The 23,249-nt window shown below is 54.0% G+C and overlaps 1 protein-coding gene across 1 annotated transcript in view; it reads left to right on the top strand.

Annotated features, from left to right (window-relative positions):
* The first annotated feature begins 1,398 nt into the window (after positions 1–1,398).
* The window catches only part of NHSL3 (NHS like 3), a 34,607-nt gene continuing 12,756 nt past the window's right edge, over positions 1,399–23,249 (top strand). The window contains 1 exon segment of the mRNA XM_007979554.3: positions 1,399–1,793. Within this exon segment, the coding sequence (XP_007977745.3) occupies positions 1,559–1,793 (235 nt within the window). The 5' untranslated portion in view covers positions 1,399–1,558.

Below are 23,249 nucleotides of genomic sequence, written 5' to 3'. Positions count from 1 at the left end.
GTGGGCTGGATCTGAATGAATGGTGGTTAGACAAGAAACGGAGGCCCAGCATGGACACGGGGGTGGTCTGTCCCAGAGCCCCCAGGTTCACCACAGCTGAGCCCCTGGGGACTCAGGGAGATCCCACTGCACTCTAGTGCAATCCTGCAATGTCACGGTGAGTGCTATCTACAGTGTGCTGGGGCTGACTGCGCTGGGTGACCCAGACAAATGGGTCCCTGCCCTCGTGGAGACCAGGACCAAGAGAAAGCCGTGTGACCACAGTCAGATTAGGTGATTCTGGTCACCCCACCGGTATGGACATCACAAGGCTCTTCTGGGGACTGAGGGAGGGGGTTCAAGGGTACTGAACCTACAGCTGGCCCTCAGTGCAATTTCTGGCCCTTCGGGTTTGAAGCCTCGGACCAGGCTGAGACAAGACCCAGATGCCCATCTTGGCTCCTCTGCCGCTGACCACCTGTGTTCTTGGGCAATCACTGTCCCCTTCTGGCCTCCATTTCTCTTGTTGTGGGATCAGACGATATAAAAGGGCTTGGTCAGCTGTAATAGAGGCAGAGGCCTGAAGGCAATGAGCACAGCAATTTCAGGATTCTTCAAGGCTTTCTTTCCTACCAGCCTCCCAGTCACGCCTCTCACCTGCCCAGAGTTCAACCCTAATTAGTGTTGAGCATCTCAGTGGGAACTCCTGGTCCAGGCAGGAGTGCCCTGGGGCCTCAAAGCCTAGTCCAAGGGTAAACGGAGGAAGGACTATCCTCATCCCTGCTACCAAAGGGTGAGGCAGGAATACCGGGCGCCTGGGCCCCCGCTGCACACCGAAGATGGTTGGAGCCTGGGGGGAAGGTGTAGTAAAGAGAGAGGAGGCCACTCTAGTCAGCAGATGTGAGGGAAATGCCCACTACGGGTCACACGTCTTGGACGTGTCGGAAGCCTCTACTCTTGGCGCAAGCCCCCCAACACTGTCGGGGCTTGGAAGGAGTTCTCCAAATTCCCTTATTCCAGGAAAAAATATTCCAGAATCCCCTGTCTGTTCCCAGTCCAAACTTGGGATACCAAGGCTCCTGGGGTCCGACCCCAGCCTCTCACTCCCCCTTTTCTGCGCCCTTCCCCTTCCCGTCCCCACCCCATACCACCCTCTTCCGAACGGACCTCCCGCGGTGCCCCCTGCGGGACTGAACCTCAGTGCCGCCCTCTCCCGGGCAGCCCCACGACCCGCCCTCTCGGGCCCCGGCGGGGGGCACGACCCCGGGCTCCCGGGACCCTCTCCTCGCGGGACCAGACCTCGCCCTCCGCCGGGCCAGGGGGAGGCGGGGAGGGGCCGCAGGCAGCGCCGCTCCCGCCCCGCGGCCGCTCCCGCCCCGCTTCTTCCCTCCCCGCCGGCCTGCGCCCCGCCCGCCGCCCGGCCGGCCCCTCCCGCGCCGCTCTCGCCGCCCGCTCTCCGCGCCCGCTCGGCCTCCGCCGCCCAAACTTTTCTCCGGGCGCGCATCCCCGGCGGCCGCCCCCGGCATGGGCGCCGCGCCGCAGGGGGCCTGACCCGCCGCCCGCTCCGCCCCCGCCTGCCATGGCGGCCCGCGCGCCCCCCGCCGCACCTGCGGCCGAGGAGCCGGGGAACCCGGGCGGCCCCCCGCGCAGGAAGAAGTCCCGCTCCGGCGCGTCCGGCCTCCGCCGCGCCTTCAGCTGGCTGCGGGGCAAGCGGCGCAAGAAGAAGGCGGCGGGGGCCGAGGGCGCCGAACCGGCCGCCCCCCGGGCCAAGAAGGCGGAGGACAAGGCCAAGAGGGCCAAGGGCAAAGGCCGAGGTAAGGCGGTCGGCACCTGGGCTGAGCGCGGGGGGGCGCCGAGGGTGCGGCCGCGGGGGCTCTGCCGGGGGTCCGCGCGCGGCGTGTTGGAGGGGGGTGATCCCCAGGAACTGGTGCTGGGGAGCTAAGAGGCCAGGGCTGAGTCCGAGCACCTCCACCCTGCGCTGCCTTCCGCACTTTCCAGACCCAGTCTTGCCTCGCTCTGAGGGGAAGGGACCCCCGGCCGGGCCAGGGATCTCCTGGCAAAGCAGGAAGTGCTGGCAGCCCGACTCCAGGGCGGTGAGGCGATTCCCCCTCCCCCAGGCTCACCCAGGTTCTGCCCTCTGCTGAGTCAGGGGGTCAGACTTAACGCTGGCCTGTGGCCAATGGGAGAGACAGGTGGCCTTGGGTCTCTGGTGGGGACCCTCTGGGTCTGGAAAGTCAACCGCACTCACAAAGAGTTTCAGCTCCAGCTGGATCCGGATTTCCAGCCCCACAAAGGACCCCGCATGGAGCACAGTGTGCCCTGCCTTAGCTTCTTAACAGTGCTGGCTTTTCCCACCCAGGCCAGTTTCCTCATGCTCACCTGGGCCAGGCCACAAACATCACCTCCTGGGGTAGTGAGCTCTCAAGGTGAACCAACCCGTCCCTCACCATCACTCCTTCTTCCAGCCCTGGAGAAACATGCCAGTGTCAGAAGTGTGCTTACAGATGGGGGAAACTGAGGCCCAAGCTCAATGGAGAGGCTGTACCTGGGCTGGGGTGGGTACTTAAAATTCAACAGCTAGTTCTCAGTCTTTCTGAATTTGAGCCCCTGGGCTCCTCTGGCCTTAATGGGCAGCCTGAAAGGCGGGGAAGCCGACCTGGCCCATCCCTGCTGGGGTCACTTTCCGCTCCTTTCTTGGGCCTTCCCTCATTTCCCTGTTTCTGTCTTCCTTTTGGTGGGGAGGGCTTGAGTCTTTGCAAGAGGGTGGAGCTCCCTTGGGGTTTGCCGTCCTGGGAAGTCCATCTTTCCTAGACTGCTGCTGCAGTGCTGGAGGTGAGGAAATGGCCGGGTGTGCGGGCCCATCCCATTCTGCCTGTGTTTATCCTCCCAGTGTCCTTTAACCACCTCTTCTGGGAGAGTTAGAAGGAACACTTTAGGGGTCAGGAAGAGGGTGGAAAGCCTCTTGTGTGATTGTATCCGGCCTGATCTTCCTTTTGGATAAGGGCCCTGCTTCCCTGCGGCACAGCCACAAATAGAAGTGAGGGTGCTGAGGCTGGGGTGACTCGGCCAAACCCTGAGGGAGGATTGGATTTGGGTGAGAGATGTTTCCAAAGGCTCTGCAGTCCCAACAGGACATGGAGTCTGTCCCAGGGCTGCCCCACTGGGATTCAGTCTGAAGTCATCCCCATCTCATTCAAGAGGGCATTGCAGCAGGATGGATTGTGGTCAGACTGTCAGAATTGGCAGGCAGAAGCCTAGTGGACTAGCAGTGTATACTCCAGGGCAGTGGACCTTTTTCCTCTGGGAGACCAGCCTGGGAGGCAGGGGGCCGGAAAAGCTGAGCTTGTAGGTCACTGCTCCAACAACCTGGGTTTGGGGTCATTGGGTCAGTGGCCAGGCCTCCCTCTTGCCTTGTGTTTAGTATCAGGTGGCTCTGGGCTTTCTGGGCAGCATGTTGGCCTGATTTGAGCCCACGTGCATGGGCAACACCTCCTTGCCCCTGGCTGTTGTTTCCCCAGGTCTGGAGGTGGCCCCCGGTACAACTGGAGGAAGTCCTGTTCCCTTTTACTCCAGCCTCCTATTATTGCAATTGTTTCCTTGTCACCTGCCTGGCCCAACTTCTTTTCTGTTTATTAAGAGAAATAAATCTGATCCCTCTAATCTCCACTGGCAACGCTGGCCAGGAAGGGGAAGCCTGCAGAAGGCTTAACTCTTTCACGGAAAATGTTCAGAATGGAGATTGGGAGAGGTGGGGAGGAGGGATACATAGGAGATTCCTAGGAGGTCAGGGATTTTGCTGGGGAAGTAATTATTTCCTCCATTCTAATCTCTGGCTCAAAGACCTACAAGAGGCAGGTCTTGATTCCTCTAATCTGACTCTCCTACTATAAGATGGAAAAACTGAGCTTGTCATGGAGTTTTACCAGTCTTCCACGATTCCCTTGCTGACCTCACTACCCTGCACAGACTTAGAAGAAGAGAGGAAGTCTGACATTTATTGATCAGTCTGAATATGTCAAGATCTCACTTGCCGATGAAAAAATTGAGGCTCAGGGACAGTGAGTGACTGATTTGACCAAACTGGGATTTAAACTCAAATCATCTGCCTCAAAAATGGGGACTGTTTTCATGACTCTCCCAAGGACATAGAACAGCAGGTAAGACTGGAAGATCTTCTCGTTCAACTCACTTTACAGATGGGAAATGGCCCAGAGAGAAGTGAGGGAACTTGATAGAGTGGGGAGAGTATCAGAGTCAGGCCGATGAGAGTTTAAATCCTGGCTCAGCTACTATCAAGCCCCATGATGTAGGATGAGCAACTTCTCTGTGGGCTCCCTGACTCCACCACTGTCTTGTGGGGAAGAAAGGGGGAATCCTCTGGCTGGACATTGCCTTGATGGGGCTGTGACCTTTCTGTCTCACCCAGATTCTCCCAAGAGAGCATATTAAAATTATATTAAAGCCTGGGTGTGGTGGCTTACGCCTCTAATCCTAGTATTTTGGGAGACCAAGGCGGGCAGATTGCCTGAGCTCAGGAGTTTGAGACTAGCCTGGGCAACACGGTGAAACCCCATCTGTACTAAAATACAAAAAATTAGCCGGGCGTGGCGGCATGCACCTGTACTCCCAGCTACCTGGAAGGCTGAGGCAGAAGAATTGCTTGAACCCGGGAGGCGGAGGTTGCAGTGAGCCAAGATTGCACCACTGCACTCCAGCCTGGGCAACAGAGCGAGACTCCAAAAAAAAAAGAAAGAAAATTATATTAAAGAGAAGTCACCAAAGAAATGCAAGGGGTTGCTATGACTATGTTATAAGTTTAGTCACCTGAGCTCTAAGGACCCAGTCTGGAAGGAATGGGCTCTGGGCCTAAGAACAACTTTGCTTGGCTGGGCGCAGTGGCTCTCGCCTGTAATCCCAGCAGTTTGGGAGTTCAAGGTGGGTGGATCACAAGGTCGGGAGCTTGAGACCAGCCTGACCAACATGGTGAAACCTTGTCTCTACTAAAAATACAAAAATTAGCCAGGCGTCGTGGCGTGTGCCTGTAATCTCGGCTACTCAGGAGGCTGAGGCAGGAGAATCGCCTGAACCTGGGAGGCGGAGGTTGCAGTGAGGCGAGATTGCACCACTGCACTCCGGCCTGGCAACAGAGTGAGACTAGGTCTCAAAAAAAAAAAAAAGAAAGGACAACTCTGCTGCCTGGTCTGCCCCTCTCAAGCTACAAGATGCTGGCAGGTTATTCTCCCCTCCAAGCCTCAGTTTCCTTATCTGTAAAATAGGCATAATAAATCCTGGCTTTATAGGGGCCTTTCCAGGATCAAATAACCTAACAGACATGCAACTGCGTTGTGAACTGTGGAGCATGGTGCAGCTGGCAGCAGGTTTCTGCTGTTGTTATGCTGCTGAGGACTTGGGCATTAGTTAAGTTCACCGTGATCCATGTTTGGAAAACAGCCCGTGATGATGATGATGATTGAGGGGGATTCGTAGAGGGTAGAGTCTCACCCTTGTCCCACAGGAGGACTCAGACATAAGAAAAAGTTCAAAAAAAACAAAAACAAGAATCCATATCTTCCAGAAATATCACCTGGACTCTAGACAAGTGTGTGGGTAGGAAGTGTTTCTGGGACAGATGCCAGGACTGGAGCCCAGCAGATAATCAGGGGAGGCTTTCTGGAGGAGGCATGCAGCCTATGGAAGGAGGGCAGGGTCCTGGCTAATCTGAATGGGAAGAGAAGTAATAGGAAGGCTGCTATGTGCTATATATACCCTAGACAGGCATTTTCATCAAAGTCTTCCTATGTCCTTACAGCTACCTGGGAGGTGGACAGTTATTACCATTTGTAGGTGAGAAAAAAGGGGTGAGAATAAGTAGCCCAAGGTCACTCAGCTTCATTTATTTGAAGAAGGCATATTCTTTACTCTGTAGTGTCAGGCACTGTTCCAGGTGATGCGAATGCCGGAGGACCAGTCGGGCAAGGTCCCCATCTATGTGGAAGTGAAGTTCACAGTGTTACAATGACGGAGCCACTCAGTCTGCCTCCAGAGGCCACGCTCTACAAAGAAAATTATACGATGATGGCTGTGTTTCTGACTCTGGAGGGGGGTGACCTCTCTAGAGTCTTAGACAAAACCAGTTTTGGGGAAAGGGGTATATAGTCCTCTTGAGGGTTTCTCTTGTGCAGTGGGCAGCGGCTGAAGGGTGGGAGTGGGCATGGCTCTGATACTGAGAATTTGAGAGCCACCCTGCCAGACCTAGCTGACTTAGCCCTATGTTAACTCCAGTCAGTTCACTGTGGCCTCTCCAAGTTCCCTCTGGCCACTCAGGGAGGACGGTTCTTTCATGGCGTGGAGTTGTGGAGAGAACCCTCAGTTTGAGTTCTGCTCTGTTGTATGACCTTGGGTAAGTCCTGCCCCTCTTTGGACCAGACATGCCCTGTCTTGACAAAGATAGTTTTTTGTTTATTTGTTTGTTCGTTTGTTTTTGCGAGACGGAGTCTCGCTCTGTTGCCCAGGCTGGAGTGCAGTGGCAAGATTGCGGCTCATTGCAACCTCTGCCTCCCAGGTTCAAGTGATTCTTCTGCTTCAGCCTGGGACCACAGGCGCGTACCACCATGCCTGGCTTTTTGTATTTTTAGTAGAGACAGGGTTTCACCATATTGGCCAGGCTGTGGTTTCACCATATTGGCCAGGCTGGTCTCAAACTCCTGACCTTGTGATCCGCCCGCCTTGGCCTCCCAAAGTGCTGGGATTGCAGGCGTGAGCTACCGCATCTGGCCAACAAAGTTGGGGTTTAATGGCCTCTGAGACTCTTGCTAGTTCTAGGATTCTGTGGGTTTGAGAATGGGCTGAGGGAGTAAGCCTGTAGGGGCTGGGGGCTAGGCATGGGGATGGGAGCTGTGTCCCTGTGTCCAGGAAAGGAGAGCTGACCTCCAGCCAGCCAGATAAGACACTGAGACCCAGTGGCCTGGATGTAATAGGAAGGTGGGTAAGGTGACCGGTGCAATGGCTCACACCTGTAATCCCAGCACTTTGGGAGGCTGAGGCGGGTGGATCACTTGAGGTCAGGAGTTCAAAAACAGCCTAGCCAACATGGCGAAACCCTGTCTCTACTAAAAATACAAAAATTATGGCCGGGCACAGTGGCTCACACCTGTAATCCCAGTGCTTTGGGGGGCCGAGGCGGGCAGGGATCACCTAATGTCAGGAGTTCGAGACTAGCCTGGCCAACATGGCAAAACCCCATCTGTACTAAAAATGCAAAAATTAGCTGGGTATGGTGACACGCACCTGTATTCCCAGCTACTCGGGAGGCTGAGGCAGGAGAATAGCTTGAACCCAGGAGGCGGAGGTTGCAGTGAGCTGTGATCATGCCATTGCACTTCAGCCTAGGCAACAAGAGCAGAAAGCTCCGTCTCAAAACAAAAAACAAAAATTAGCTGGGCGTAGTGGCAGGCGCCTTTGGGAGGCTGAGATAGGAGAATCACTTGAACCCAAGAGGCAGAGGCTGCAGTGAGCTGAGATCACGCCACTGTACTCCAGCCTGGGCAACAGGAGTTCAACTGGGCGACAGTTTCATTCAAAACTCAAAAGGAAGGTGGGTAAGAAGAGTCCATTATGAACAATGTCATTTCTGTCTGCTGAGGAAGGGGCCTAGATAGTTCCAAAGCAAAGTGAGAGTCAGGTCTCTGGGGTCGTGGGCACCTTGCCCTTCTGAGGTCAGGATGGTGTCTGTTTGCCCGTCAGTCAACACTCCATGTGTTTTCCCCTTCTGTGTCAGTGCCCGTGCTGCTTCTCCTGCCTGGGATATGCTCCCCTTCAGTTTGCTATCCAGTGAACTCCTATTCAGCCCTCAGGGCCTGGTGTCAGTGTCATCTCTGTGATACTCCCAGGGGAAATTATTGTCCCCAGACCCTAGAGCAAGGTGCTTAGGAGAGTTGGGGTTGGGCAATATATGCTTTTCCAGCCACTTTCTTCTTGGGTAAAGGGCACCTCAGTGTCCTTACCTGGGGCCTGGACCGATGTAATAGGGGCTGAGTTCCCTCTGCTATGGGATACCTCCGATAGGGGAGTGGTTTCCCCAGAGGAGTTTGGGGTTTCTCAAGAATGTGACATTTTGGCTTCCCAGAAATGTGAAAAATAAAGAGTGTGACAGGGTGGCTGCTCTGTCTCCCTCGGACCCCTGTGAGAGGATAGACATTGTTTTCTTAGAGTCCAGACGGGAGAGGGAGCCTCACTTACTTATTTCACAAATATTTCCTAAGTGTTATATACCAGGCACTGTCCTAGGGATGAATAAGAGACAAAGTCCTGGGCCTCATGAACCTCACGGGTGTGTGTGTAGGGGGAAAAATATGCCGAACAAGTAATTAAGGGTTAAAAAGTGTGATAAGAGGAAGCACAGCAATCTCTAAGGGAGGTCAATGATGGCTTCCCCAGGGAGGTGGCACTTGAGCTAAAATGGAAGGATGAAAGGAAGCTGGGATTGAAGGGTTTGTGGCACTGGCGTCAGGCAAGGCACATGCTAGGGGCTTGGGACCAGCTGGCTATCTGGGGTTCCATGGGATCCAGGGATTGCTGTACCTCACTATTTTGAATACCCGAAGGGCAAAGACTGGGTTGACAGACACTTCCCTCTGCCCTGGCCAGCACAAGGCCTGGCTAAGTGGCCTTGGGTGATAGGTAATGCTCCAGTATGGGCCCCCAGAGATGGGCATCTCTGGATCCTAGACTCTCAGAGCTCATGGCCCGAGATGTCATAGGGAGCCCTCATGGTACGTACAGATGGGGCAGCTGAGGCCCAGAGGAGGAAGTGACTTGCTCAAGTTCACATGGCCATCTAGTGTCAGAGGCAGAAGAAAAGCCCACACTGTCAGGCCTTCAGCTTCCTCACTCCTTTGTTCAGAGTTCAAATGGAAAATCCCATCCCATAGAGGTGCCTCTGCCAGGGGTGGGAAGAGTTGAGAAGGAAGCAAGGCCAAGGGAGTCTCCCCTGCCCTCCCCTCAACATCTTCAGGGGCTCCTTCCAGCTGTCTCGCCCTCACCCTTCTCTTGGAAATTCCCCTTGGGCCTGAAAGGGGCTCTCAGTCAGTGTGCTCTCTCCACACTGTACCCTCCCTGCAGTCCCTGAAGCATGGCTCCTAGCCAGGGTTGAACTGTGGTGGCCAAGCCCTGTGACCCCAGAAATCTGCATTCTCTTGTCAGCAGAGGGCAGAGTGAGAGCCTCCCCTCAGCACCTGCTCCTTGGAAATCTCTCTCTCTCCAGACCCTCAAAGCTGTTTCAGCTGCTCATGGCCTGTCACATGCTAAAGAAAACGAATAAGAGGGAGCATTGTATGTTATTTGGGCCACAGTGAACATGGCGGGGTTAGAGGAACAGGGACACACACCTTCCTTGTGCAGACCCCAAGGCCACCTCCAGCCCGTTGGCAGACTTGGGGAAGTCAGCCAAGTTCCTGCAGCTTCCTTGGGCAGGAGGAGTGAAATCTCTGTCCGCCTCCCCCCTCATTAGTTATACCCCACTGTACTCTATGCCCTTGTACTCTACTGTCCTGAGGGGCTGATTCATTAAAGGACTGTCAGCCCACTCACAGGGTGCCCAACTCTGTGCTTGGCATGGAAGGGGCGATAGAGACAGCTCAGCCCACAAAGGATTTAAACCCTGAATCTTGTAGCAAAGTGCGTGATTCCCAGGAGGCTCCTGGTGGGGAGAATACTAAGTGAGGCCTCCTGTCTGCTTAGGACACCCCGTCCTCCAAGTCTAGCCAAGTAAGGTCTTCCCCAGCATTTTCTTTTTTGTTTTTTGAGACGGAGTTTCGCTCTTGTTTCCCAGGCTGGAGTGCAGTGGTGCAATCTCTGCTCACTGCAACCTCCACCTCCTGGGTTCAAGCGATTCTCCTGCCTGAGCCTCCCGAGTAGCTGGGATTACGGGCGCCTGCCACCATGCCCAGCTAATTTTTGTATTTTTTTCTTTTTTTTTTTTTTGAGACAGAGTCTCGCTCTGTCGCCCAGGCTGGAGTGCAGTGGTGCGATCTCGGCTCACTGCAAGCTCCGTCTCCCGGGTGCATGCCATTCTCCTGCCTCAGCCTCCCTAGTAGCTTGGACCACAGGTGCCTGCCACCACGCCCGGCTAATTTTTTGTGTTTTTAGTAGAGACGGGGTGTCACTGTGTTAGTCAGGATGATCTCGATCTCCTGACCTCGTGATCTGCCCACCTTGGCCTCCCAAAGTGCTGGGATTACAGGCGTGAGCCACCGCGCCCGGCTTAATTTTTGTATTTTTAGTAGAGATGGGGTTTCACCATGTTGGCCAGGCTGGTCTTAAACTGCTGACCTTGTGATCTGCCCGTCTCAGCCTTCCAAAGTGCTGGGATTATAGGCATGAGCCACTGCGTCCGGCCCCTTTTATTTATTTATTTTTTTGAGACACTCTTGCTGTGTCGCCCATGCTGGAGTGCAGTAGTGTGATCTCGGCTCACTGCAACTTGCGACTCCCAGGTTCAAGCAATTCTCCTGCATCAGCCTCCCAAGTAGCTGGGACAACAGGCACCCGCCACCATGCCTGGCTAATTTTGTATTTTTAGTAGAGATGGGGTTTCACCATGTTGGTCAGGCTGGTCTTGAACTTCCGACCTCAGGTGATCCGCCCGCCTCTGCCTCCCAAAGTGCTGGGATTACAGGCGTGAGCCACTGCGCCCAGCCTTCCCCACCATTTTCTAAGAGGGTCACGAGGCATTCCAGCTCATTCTTGTGGTTCCTGGAGTTCTGGTCCATATGTCTTCCATACCACCTACTTCTTCCCACCAGTCCTAGCCTAGCCTCTCCTGTGTTCTTGGCAGTGGGCAGTACTCCTCCCACAGGATCCTGGAGCTAGCACTGACTGCAGTGAAAGTGTTTATGCGCTATCATCACTACCTCCGTCAGTATGCAAGCGTCACTGTTGCTACTACAGCTAATCTACAAGCCCCACCATCTCCACCTCCACCAGTTTCTATTAAACACATAGGTGCACCTACTATGTGCTGAGCCTGGGGTTACTAAGAGGAGTCAGACAATCCCTGCTCTTGAGGAAACTGTTCTGGTTGGAAAGGCAGATACTGAAACTCTTGTCTGAAGGCAAGTGCCGGGATGGTGAACATGGGGTGCAGGGGAGCCCTGGGGTGTGATCAGTACTGTATCAGAAGGCAGCACTAATGTCTGTGGGGCCTTCAGTACGGAATCACTGAGCTGGGGGAAGAAGGGGTACAAGGAAGACTTCATGGAGGAGCAGGGCATTGAGAATGAAAAGGCACCTTTCAGGCCAAGGTGGAAGAGGGGATGGCAGATGTGAAGGCCTGGAGTTGTGTGCTGGAGGGTGACAAGCAGTTTTGTGTGGTTGTAGCTCTGAGAAGGAGGAGATTCTCATCTCAGAGATGAGGTCCGAGATGAGGCTGAACTGGTAGGCGGGGGCAGCTCCTCCAAGGCTTCCTGTGAAGGCCAAGGTACCTGCCACACTTCAGACATCCTTTGAGCCTCTTCACATACCTGTCCTCACTTAATTCATGCCAAGAAATTTAGACTTTACCGTGGGGTATTCCCTCTGTGCCCCCTTACTAACCGTCCTTTTTATGGGCTCCAGTTTCCCTATCTATATAAATTCAGGGAATTGGCTAGCAGATAGCTTTGACACTAGAACAGTTTCCTCTGTGCAGAGTACACGCAGCTTGGTACACATTGTATGCTCAATGAATATTTTCTATGGGTGAATAACTTGCCAGCCTTTCAAGGACTGCACTGTTGTCAACCTGAGACTCTAGCAAGAGAAGGGCCTCAGAGAGAGTTGGGTTTAGCTTTCATTCTCCCACTTTGCAGGGAGGGAAGAGGGTGTGCTGGAGCCATAAGAGGCAGCACAGTGTAGTGGAGGGGCTTGTTCCAGTGGCAGGAAGGATAAGCCAGTGGCAGGAAGGATAAGCCATGTGGGGCCTACAATGGAGGGCTCTAGACTTCCAGCCCAGTGCTCTCTCTGCTGTACCATGCTGCCTCTAGTTGGAGAGACAGGGCAGAAGTTATGGTAAAGAAGAGTCATAGCCCAGGCAGTGGGGCCCTGGGCAGGTCCCTCAGCACAAGGACACCTGTGATGAGGACACAGAGGTGGGAGCCCCAGGCAGTCTAGAAGGTTTTTCATCTCTCTGTTTTTAATTTTTCACCCTGTCGCCCAGGCTGGAGTACAGTGGCGCAATCTTGGCTCACCGCAACCTCTGCCTCCCAGGTTCAAGCAATCCTTCCACCTCAGCCTCCCAAGTAGCTGGGATTACAAGCATGAGCCACCATGCCTGGCTAATTTTTTGTGTTTTTAGCAGAGATGAAGTTTCACCATGTTGTCCAGGCTAGTCTCAAACTCCTGACCTGAAGTGATCTGCCTGCCTTGGCCTCCCAAAGTGCTGGGATTACAGGTGTGAGCCACAACACCTGGCCTTTTTAAAGAAACACACACACACACACACATACACACCCACACACACACATATTTTGAGACAGAGTCTTGCTCTATCTCCCAGGCTGGTGTGCAGTGGTGTGATCTTGGCTCACCGCAACCTTCACCTCCTGGGTTCAAGCGATTCTCCTGCCTCAGCCTTCTGAGTAGGTGGGATTACAGGTGTGTGCCACCATGCCTGGCTAATTTTTGTATTTTTAGTAGAGATGGGGTTTCACCGTGTTGGCCAGGCTGGTTAAAAAAATATTTAACAGGCCGGGTGGGGTGCTCACACCTGTAATCCCAGCACTTTGGGAGGCCAAAGCAGGCAGATCACCTGAGGTCAGGAGTTCGAGACCAGCCTGACCAACATGGTGAAACCCCATCTCTACTAAAATTACAAAAATTAGCTGGGCGTGGTGGCGCGCGCCTGTAGTCCCAGCTACTTGGGAGGCTGAGGCAGGAGAATCGCTTGAACCCGGCAGGCGGAGGTTGCAGTGAGTCGAGATCGTGCCACTGCATTCCAGCCTGGGCGAGAGTGAGACTTGGTCTAAAAAAAAAAAGACCTACCTTACACAATTGTCTTGTGGATAAAATGAAGTAATGCACGAAAGCGGTTAGCACAGAGCCTGGCACATAGTAAACACTAAGTAAAAGGGTGCTACTATTTTGAACACTGTAACTGCAGAAATACAGTCAGTTTGATACATTTGTACACACAGGCACGTGACACTCATGGGGAGGTGGCTCGTGGACTCTAACTGCAGCAGGGCTCCGGATCGGCGTTGTCCCAGCTCCATTGCACTCCTCAGAGCGGTAGCCTCTGGGCTGAGAGAGCGGGCAACCCACCTGCCCCACCTGGACTGGCCCGGCTTTCCCTTGTGCGCCCTAGGCTGGGCGGCTCAGCAGGTCTCCCAGGTCCTGGGAGGGCGGAGCCAACGGGATGCGCGCCAGGCCCCGCCCCTCCTCCGGTCCCGCCCCCTGTCTGGCCATTGGCCGCAGAGCTCGGGGGCGTGGTCGCGCTGGGGCTGGGGGCGCCCGCGGTGCCCGCCCGCGAGCCTCGCTGCCTCCCTCCCGGGGCTGCGGGCCCGGCGGCCGGGCTGGCTGGGCCGCGCTTGGGTTCCCGCGCCGGCTCCCGCGCCCGCCATGGGCAACTCACACCACAAGAGGAAGGCCCCCAGCGGTCCCCGGGTCCGCAGCTTCTGGCGGTTCGGGCGGTCGGCGAAGAGGCCGGCAGGTAGGGGCCGGGGTGGGGGCGGGGCAGGCAGGGAGGAGGGTCCCTGCTGCGGCCGTCGCCACCGCCGCTGCCCTCTCCCGGGGCCTAGAGTGAGTGTGGGGGGTTCGGGAATCCCCGCGCAGACCCCACCCCTCACAGGCACACGGAGATACACGTACACGGTAATACCCACCGGCGGGCACACGTACATGTTCGCAGTTTACACAGTCACACGCACAACACCCACTCAGATGTACGGACACGCAGACACAGGATCACATACACCATCACACCCACACCCTCGTACCATCGCAGTAGGACGCACAGAGCCTAAGACACAGGTACATGTATACCTATGCATGCGGTTTACACAGCCACACGAGCTACACCCACGCGCAGATCCAGACACAGGCACAGTCGTTCACACACATCGGTCATGTGGGTACAGTTGCCCAGCGTCTTAGGCACACAGATGTACACACAGATTCGTAACTGCACAACCAACCGGACTCGCACTCAGGCTCACAGCAGACCCTAAGGCACTCGAACACACACGCTTATTCCCCAGATCTTAGCCCCCAACAGGCTGAAGGCTGAAAGTTTGTAGGAGGGAGGGGAGACAAAGGTGGAAGGGAGAAGCTGGAAACCCAGGGCTGGAGGCTCGGGACCGCCTCCATCTGGCGCGATCGGGAGTCGGACTGGTTTTCTTGGCTCCCTCCCTGCCCCCACCCGCGCCACCGCGATTTCTCCCCGCCTCCCCCGCCCCCCGTCCCCGCAGTCCCCGAGGTCGCCGCCGCATCTCCCCCTTTCAATGCAGCCACCCAGCTGGAACGCAGCCCTTGCCGGCTGCTGCGGGATCCCTCCGCGGGTCACATTCCAGGCTCCAAGGGGGAGGGGAGGGAATGGGGAAGGCCTCCAACCCCAGGAGATGGGATTCCTGTTTCCCCCAAGTGCGGCAGTTCAGGGTATCCCCGAGGGGTGCTGAAGGAGGGGCTATCGAGAGTGCCTAGTTTTCTTACTGGTGAATCCAGAGATGGGGGAAGGGCAGTGTGATGGTTCCATTCCCCTCTCCCCGAGATAGAGGGTCTTCAACATAGGCAGGCACCTGAGGGATACCTGTTGGTCTGGGGGAGTGAGGAAATCCCAGAGGAGGTGGGGTGAAGGGGGCCCTGCTGTGGTGGGAGAATCTAGGGGTGTATTCCCAGGATGGCCCACATTCCTAGAGATTCCGAACCGGAGCTTGATGATCTCATCGCTCCATGGAGGGGGTGGTGGAAAGAGCCTGGGCTGGGAAGTGGGGGACCTCTCCTCTCAATGAGGCTCTGGAATAGGCCCTGGTGACCTTGAGCAGATTCCTTTCACTTCTCTTGATCACCCTGGCTCCTACAGGGGCCCTGTCTATGAAATCAGGGGCCCTAGGTGACTTCTTGGGACCTTTACCGTTCTGGCTATCCATTTCCTGGATGAAGAGACTGAGGTCCAGGAAAGAGGGACTTGTCCAAGGTCATTTGCCTATGGTGGTTTGAGGTAGTAATGTAATCAAAATGACAATAAGAAAACGGTTAACTAAGTTCAGTTAGGCTCTTTGAGGATTTCTCAGAAGGTAGAATCTCTAGGACCTTCCAGCACTCTTCCTGCCCCAGCAGTCCTGAAAGTCCTAACTGTGCCTACCTGTCTCATAGAATCTGCACTGAGGGGGCAGGACTGGGGCTCTTCATCTGTCCTCTGATGGTGGCTCCGATCTGATGGTTTCCTAGGAACTAACTGTGGGCCCAGACTTGTGACCATTTGTGATGGAGGAGAGAGAAGATAAGAAGGCTGTGTTTATAGTCTCTTGCCTACTGGCCCTTGAGGAAGTGGCCTGGGGCTTCCAGCAACACTTGTGAGCTTCTAGCTCCTGCTGAAACTCATGGCTCAACTCAGGCTTTAAGGCGTTCTGAAAAAAATTAGAAAGCAATGTCAAGACAACACAGAAATTAAGTGTGGGGGCTAGGAAATATTCTAGGCTATATATCAAAAGCCTCTGGGTTGGGGTCAGCTTTAGAAAACTGAGGAGATGGCCAGGCGCGGTGGCTCAAGCCTGTAATTCCAGCACTTTGGGAGGCCGAGACGGGCGGATCACGAGGTTAGGAGATCGAGACCATCCTGGCTAACCTGGTGAAACCCCGTCTCTACTAAAAAATACAAAAAACTAGCCAGGCGAGGTGGTGGGCGCCTGTAATCCCAGCTACTTGGGAGGCTGAGGCAGGAGAATGGTGTAAACCCGGGACGCGGAGCTTGCAGTGAGCCGAGATCCGGCCACTGCACTCCAGCCTGAGCGACAGAGTGAGACTCCGTCTCAAAAAAAAAAAAAAAAAAGAAAAAAGAAAACTGAGGAGATGGTCCTAATTGGTATTTGAAGTAACCACAGGATTGAAATTAGTCCTAAATTGTTGGTTAAATGAGATAACCAGGGATTTGTTTCAGCTGTGGGGTATGGTTGTGAGCAAAGGCATGGAGTTGAGGTCAGGTGAGGTGGCTCATGCCTGTAATCCCAGCATTTTGGGAGGCTGAGGTGGGAGGATTACTTGAACCCAGGAGTTCGAGAGTAGCTTGGGGCAACATGACGAGACCCCCCCCCCCCATTTCTACAAGAAATAAAACATTATCTGGGCATGGTGGCACGTGTGCCTTTGGTCCCTGTAGTTTGAGAGGCTGAGGTGAGGGGATTATGTGAGCCTGGGAGGTCAAAGCTGCAGTGAACCGATCGTGCCACTGCACTCCTGTCTGGGTGACAGAGTGAGACCCTGTCTCAAAAAAAAAAAAAAAAAATGAATGGGCTGGATGCTCACACCTGTAATCCCAGCACTTTAGGAGGTTGAGGTGGGTGGATCACCTGAGGTCAGGAGTTTGAGACCAGCCCAGCCAACATGGTGAAACCTTGTCTCTACTAAAAATACAAAAACTAGCCAGGCATGGTGGCAGGCACCTGTAATCTCAGCTACTTGGGAGGCTGAGGCAGGAGAATCGCTTGAACCCAGGAGGTGAAGGTTGCAGCGAGCCGAGATTGTGCCACTGCACTCCAGCCTGGGTGACAAGAACACGACTCCATTTCAAAAACAAAAAACAAATGGAGTTGAGACTGAACATGGAGGTGGGAGGGAAAAGTAGCCGAGGGTCCTTTTCTTGAGGTTCCATTGGGAATGTAGACCTCAGTACCTTTGGTTTTACTTGTGCTGAGGATCCTAAGTCATCCTCGGCGTCAGCCTCTGCTGTGACAGGCCTAGGTGGGGACTGGAGCTTGAGTATAAGTACTCAAGTGCCAGTATAAGTAATCATTTCATTAGTCTGTGAGAGAAGGAGGGAGAGAGTACAAGGCAGGGAGAGAGGTCTGGAGTCTGCAGGCCATAGGGAGCCAGTGAAGGTGTTTGAGCAAGGGGGAGGAGTCTACAAAAATGGGGTGTTAGGAAGATGGCTCTAGGGTGGGGGCAGGTGCAGGCAAGACAGGTTGAGGGGTGGGGTGCTGAGAGTGGAGGCTGAGAGACTGTTGCAGTAATCCAGGGGAGAGGTGATGAGGTGAGGGCTGGGGACAGGGTGTGGGCTGTGGGAGTGGAGAGGAGTGGCAGCTGCAGAGACTTCGGAGTGAAGTGACTGAATTGATAAGACCTGGGATTAACCAGATGTTGAGAGTAAGGGCCAGAGGGAGCTGTGTGGGCTTCTGTGCTTGAGGCTGCTTGGCTGGGAGATGGTAGCAAAGATAAAAATAAGGCCCTATGCTGTCCCTTTACATCAGTTAGTTCATTTGTCCTTTGTCCTCCAACAGTCCCACAAGCGACAGGCTATTCTCCCATTTTAGAGATGAGGAGGCTGGAGTTCAGAGAAGTGAAGTCACTTTCTCAAGGCAACAGCAAGGAGATGGCTGAATCTGGATTCAAACTCAAGCCTGTCACATTACAAAGCCTATGCCCTTCATCCGTTTAGGAATAGAAGGGTGTCATCTTATGATGGAGGTGCCTGCACGTCCTCTGGGCAGAGAAAGCCTGCAGCCCCCAGGGATTAGGACTATGTAGAGAGGACTAGTGGAGGAAGCACTGTGGGGAGGGTTATGGGTTGAGGACTAAGCATTAAAACCTCCAAGCGCTTAGAGAGGGAGCAAGTGGGAAGGGGAAATCAAGACTCAAGGAAGGATTAATCCCTCGGATCAGATGCCCTTGGAAGGTAGAGAAGGGTGAAGGTGTATGAGGTGAGGCCTCCTGACTGCTGGAAAGACACTGTAACCTGCCAGGAGTGTTTGGTCTTGGCATTCAGGGATCCACCCAATTCTCCCCTCCGAAGGCTAGCTGGGCACTTGGTTCTGGGCGGGTTGGGAAATGGTGGTGGGTGTGAATTGGTAGTCTAGGAAGACCTGCCCTCTTCCTGTTCCCACGCATTGCACGGTCAAGCTTACACACGTGGCACTCCTTCTGGTTGGATTTATTGTTCGCATCGTGCACATGGGGAGTGAAGGGACTGCTGGAGTCAGAACATCTGGAATTCTTTTCATCCCTCCCCTTGCCTGTAGACCTGGAGGTTTAACTTCTTGGAGTCTGGGGTCTTTGGTAGGTTCCACAGCTGGAGAAGGCTCCCTCCTCCATTCCCCCCATGTCTCCTCCCCTTTCTTGTGGGGAGACTTGTGACCAACTGCTTGGGTGACTTGCTTGTGGGAGCCCTGGGCTTCCAGATAAGAGGCTGGTCCAGCTGTCTTTGATCTGAGGGATCTGAGATAAGCAGAATCTCCTTGCTGCCCCAGGCCCCAACTCAAAGCAGGGAACCACTGACCCCCCATCCTTCTAGGGGCAGAGTCATCCATGGTGAGAGCTCTTTGGAGATCATCTCTCCAACCCCCACCACATCTCAGATGAAGAAACTGAGGCCCAGAAAAGCACAGTGCCTGGCTCGGGATCATGTTGCAATTAAGGGGAAATGCAAGCTCCAACCTAGGACTCCTCACTTGAGGGCAGTGAGATCTGGTCTGGGCCTGGAATTCCCTTCCCTCCCAAACTGAGGGGTTAGGGCTGCCAGATGGAGGGGTATCACTAAGGAGAGATAGGGAGCTGATGTCAAGTCTTCCTTATCAGACCTTATCTTAATGGCCCTTAACCCTACTTGAGATTTGAAGAGAGTTGGAGTAGAGGGGAGAGGAGGCTGCTGGTGGCATGGGAAGAACATGAGTCAGAGTTGGGCTCACATCCTGCCTTTGCCATTACTGGCAGTGTGACCTTGGGCAAGTCTCTGACCCTTGGGGTCAGGGTTTACACTAGATTGTGTGGCTTTCTTTAAGGTTCCCAGGCACTCTGTGAGGTGGGTATTAGTCCCACATTACAGATGAGGGGACTGAGGCCCAGAGAGGCCAATTCATTCATCCAAGGCCTGGAATCCAGACCTCCTGATTCCCGCTCTTTCTTCTCCCTACTCTGTGGTGGCTGCCTCTGGCATCCATAAGATGGGGATAATCATGCCTTGAGGGAACTAAGGAAAGGGCTATGGAAAGTTAGAATTGTGCCTTGGCTGAAAGGGATTATTATGTCATTGCTGGGAGCAAATACTAGCCCAGAAACTCATTAGGACATTCATTAATATTATTGTAGCTAATTCCTCCGTGCACTACTGCCTGTTCCCCCAGGGCACCCCGTGGGATACGCTCCTCCCCTCCCTGCTCTGGGCACTCCCTGCCCCCCATTATTTACCTTAGAACCGGCCTGTCAGCTCTGTCCCTGCTGGGGTGGGGCTGGACACCAAGGGAAGGAAGGAGGGGGATTCCCGCACAGGTGGGGTACAGTGCCCCCACTTTCTTTGGGCAGGGATTGAGGTCGTGCCCCCACCACTCAACCTCCCTTACCCATTAACTTTCTCAAACTTAGGATCACTAAGGTTGTTGGAGTGAGACCCAGGTTCAGCCACTCCCTGGTTGGATGACCTTGAGCAAGTTAGTCACTTTCCCTTGAGCGTCCTGGTGCTCATTTGTAAAAAGGAAACTACTCCTGCCTTTTAACTTTCTTGTTAGGTGTTCTGTGATACAGTAGAAGAGAAAGTGTTTTGAGAACCATAAAGCGCCTCCACCTGAAAGTTTGTTATGCTCGTTTTCCTTTATCTTGCCTCTTTGGGAATAAAATCTACAAACATTCTGGCTTCTGCTTCTGCTTCTAGAATGTGTAACAGCGGGGGGGCAGGGACCCTTCATTTGTCCACCTGTACAGTGAGGGGTTGAGGCTAGGGGCCTCTGAACACCCAGGATTCTGGCTCCTGGGCTGGCCAGGGACAGTTCGGACAGGAGTAGGGAGTTGGGGGCTGGGTTGGCTTTGGAGGGTTCAGCCTCCTGAGCAAGGCCACCTGGACAGCTGTGCCCTCCCCCCTCATTCCTCTCCCCTGAGTCAGGCCTGCCTGGCTGTGGGCGCGCCACCACCCCCGCCCCTTGCTCTGGAATGGGGCAGGTTGAGGCCTCACCCCATGGAGGATGTTGCCAAGACAGTGTGTGCGCATGTGCATGGCCTTGGGAGGCAGGGGCTCCCTCCCCATTCTGCCCTTTCCCCAGGCTTTGGAAAGCCCCTGAGTAGGGGCTACACACACCTGTTTTTCTGTACACACAGCCCCTTGGCAGGCCCTGTGTGGGTCTGTGCAGTCACTCATGGGTGAGGAAGGCAGGGACTAGGGTGGCTTAGGTGTGCTTTATGGGTGTTTATTATTGTTTGTTTGAGATGGAGTCTTACTCTGTCACCCAGGCTGGAGTGCAATGGCGTGGTCTTGGCTCACTGTAACCTTCACCTCCCGGGTTCAAGCAGTTCTCCCGCCTCAGCTGGGATTTCAGGAGCTTGACACCACACCTGGCTAATTTTTGTATTTTTAGTAGAGTCGGGGTTTCACTATGTTGGTCAGGCTGGTCTTGAACTCCTAACCTTGTGATCTGCCCGCCTTGGCCTCCCAAAGTGCTGGAATTACAGGTGTGAGCTACGGTGCCCGGCCATGTGGGTGTGGTTTTGAGAGTGCCCACCTGTGCAGGGCACCCGGCTAAGTTTTTTTTTTTTTCAAGATGGAGTCTTGCTCTGTCACCCAGGCTGGAGTGCAGTGGCATGATCTAAGCTCACTGCAACCTCTGCCTCCCGGGTTCAGTGGGACGCTGCCTGCTGCCCGAGTCTCTGCCCTGGTAAACTGTCTGAGTTGAGGAGCCCGCAAGTGTGCTTCCCGGTGTGCCCTGCGTGCTGGGGACGTGGCCACCAGAAGCAGTGTCTTCTCAGATCCAGGAAGCCTCCTCCCCCAGGCAGGTTGGGGATGGAGGTGCTATATGGGGTGCTTCCCTCATGGCCTCAGCCCTAGGCTGCACCTCTGGATTGCCAGGACAGAAAGCCCTGGAACAAGGACTCTAAGCGTGGCTGTGGGCAAGGTCTTCCCACTCTCCGGACCTCAGTTTCTTTGTGAAGTACCCTTCCCAGTCACCTGAGACTCAGGTTGTTGAGCCCCTCCCCAACCAAGCCACAGGTGTATATATCTGGGGTGACTCGGAGAGGCTGCGGGCTCTGACTTGGGTGGGGAGGGGGAGGGGTGTTGCAGGGGCAACCAGATGTTATCGAATGTAAGCCCTTGGATTTCTGGGAATTTGCAGCTGTGGCCCTGACTGCCAGCTGTGGGCTTGGGACCTTGATGAGCTGATGTTCCTCTACCCCTGTCTTGACAGGAACTCAGCCCTTAGTTTCCCTGCTTAGAGGGTAGCTGAGGATGACTGTCCTGTGTGGTGAAAGGCTCCAGTTTTAGAGCCAGCCAGAGTTTGGGAAGTCACCTAGCTCTCTGAGCCTCATAGGCCCATGATCAATTACTAGGAAAGTACCTTCCAGTACCTGCCTCGAAGAACTTTTGTAAGACCCATGAGGACAGAGACTGCATTTTGCCTTTCACCAGGACCTGGCATGGTGCCTGGCATGAATTAATCACCCTGCAAATGTCGGTCTACTGGTCTTTTCTGTTTGTGTGAGACTGATAAGAAAGGTGGGTGGGTGGGTGGATCTGGCCTAAGAGGGGAAGAGTGGGGACAGTAGGTGGTCAAGAAACCTCCAATTTGTAGAGTCCCATGACCCTTTTTCAGAGGGGAGATCAGGTTTGTAGCTGGCACAGCGCACAGAACATGACTTTTGGATTCAAGTTGTTCTGAGTGAGAATACTGATTTGCCATTTATACCGTGGAGGCCAGAGAGGGCAGCTTTATAATGCTTGCTCCCTCTGGTCTCCATTCCCTCTTCTATAAAATGGGAATAAAAGTGCCTACTTCTTAGGATTGTTGTTTAGATCTCATTGATTTGTTGATGTGACGATTCAGCTCCACAAATGTTTGTTCTCTGGAGAGCAAGACCTCAGCTTGTACTTGAGTAGTCTCAGAGGCCAGTGCTAGGGTGGCAGCAAATGGGGAAGGAACTGCAGGGGGGTTATGTTGCTTGGGAGCCTCTGTGAATTTTTAGTTCCCTAGAGACTCAGAGAGAAAGGTGCTATGACAGGGGGGTGTCCTTAGGCACGGCTGGTGGGATACTGCACAGATACATATATATAGTTCACAGATTCTCTTTCACAGTCTCTGCTGTGCTTTTTAGAGTTACCAGGGGAATCTTTTTTTTTTAAGTTTTATTTTTATATATTTACTCTTTTTTTTAAGAGACAGGGACTTACTCTGTTGCCCAGGCTGTAGTGCAGTGGCACAATTATAGCTCACTGTAACCTCGAACTCCTGGGCTTAAGCCCAGCCTCCCAGGAAACCTTTTTTTTTTTTTTTTTTGAGATGGAATTTTTTTGCTGTCTTGCCCAGGCTGGAGTTCAGTGGTTGTGATCTTGGCTCACTGCAATCTCTGCCTCCTGGATTCAAGAGATTCTCCTGCCTCAGCCTCTGGAGTAGCTGGGATTACAGGCGCCTGCCACCACACCTGGCTAATTTTTTTTTTTTTTCCCCCAAAATGGGAGTCTTGCTCTGTTACCCAGGTTGAGTGCAGTGGCATGATCTCAGCTTACTGCAACCTCCGCCTCCTGGGTTCAAGCAATTCTCCTGCCTCAGCCTCCTGAGTAGCTAGGATTACAGGCGCCCGCCACTGCGCCTGGCTAATTTTTGTATTTTTAGTAGGGATGGGCTTTCACCACGTTGACCAGGCTGGTCTCAAACTCCTGACCTCGTGATCCACCCACCTTGGCCTCCCAAAGTGCTGGGATTACAGGCGTGAGCCACCACACCTGGCCTTTGTGTATTTTTTTTAGTGGAGATGAGGTTTCACTGTGTTGGCCAGGCTGGTCTCAAACTCGAGCTCTTTTTTTTTTTTTTTTTTTTTTTTGAGACGGAGTTTCACTCTTCTTACCCAGGCTGGAGTGCAATGGCGTGATCTTGGCTCGCCGCAACCTCTACCTCCTGGGTTCAAGTGATTCTCCTGCCTCAGCCTCTCCAGTAGCTGAGATTACAGGCATGCGCCACCATGCCTGGCTAATTTTGTATTTTTAGTAGAGACAGGGTTACTCCATGTTGGTTGGGGGGCTGGTCTCGAACTTCCGAGCTCAAGTGATCCACCCACCTCGGCCTCCCAAAGTGCTGGGATTACAGGCGTGAGCCACCACGCCTGGCCCGGTC

Source organism: Chlorocebus sabaeus, chromosome 20, assembly GCF_047675955.1.
Source record: "Chlorocebus sabaeus isolate Y175 chromosome 20, mChlSab1.0.hap1, whole genome shotgun sequence".
NCBI lineage: Eukaryota > Metazoa > Chordata > Mammalia > Primates > Cercopithecidae > Chlorocebus > Chlorocebus sabaeus.
This window is presented reverse-complemented; position numbering and strand designations above follow the sequence as displayed.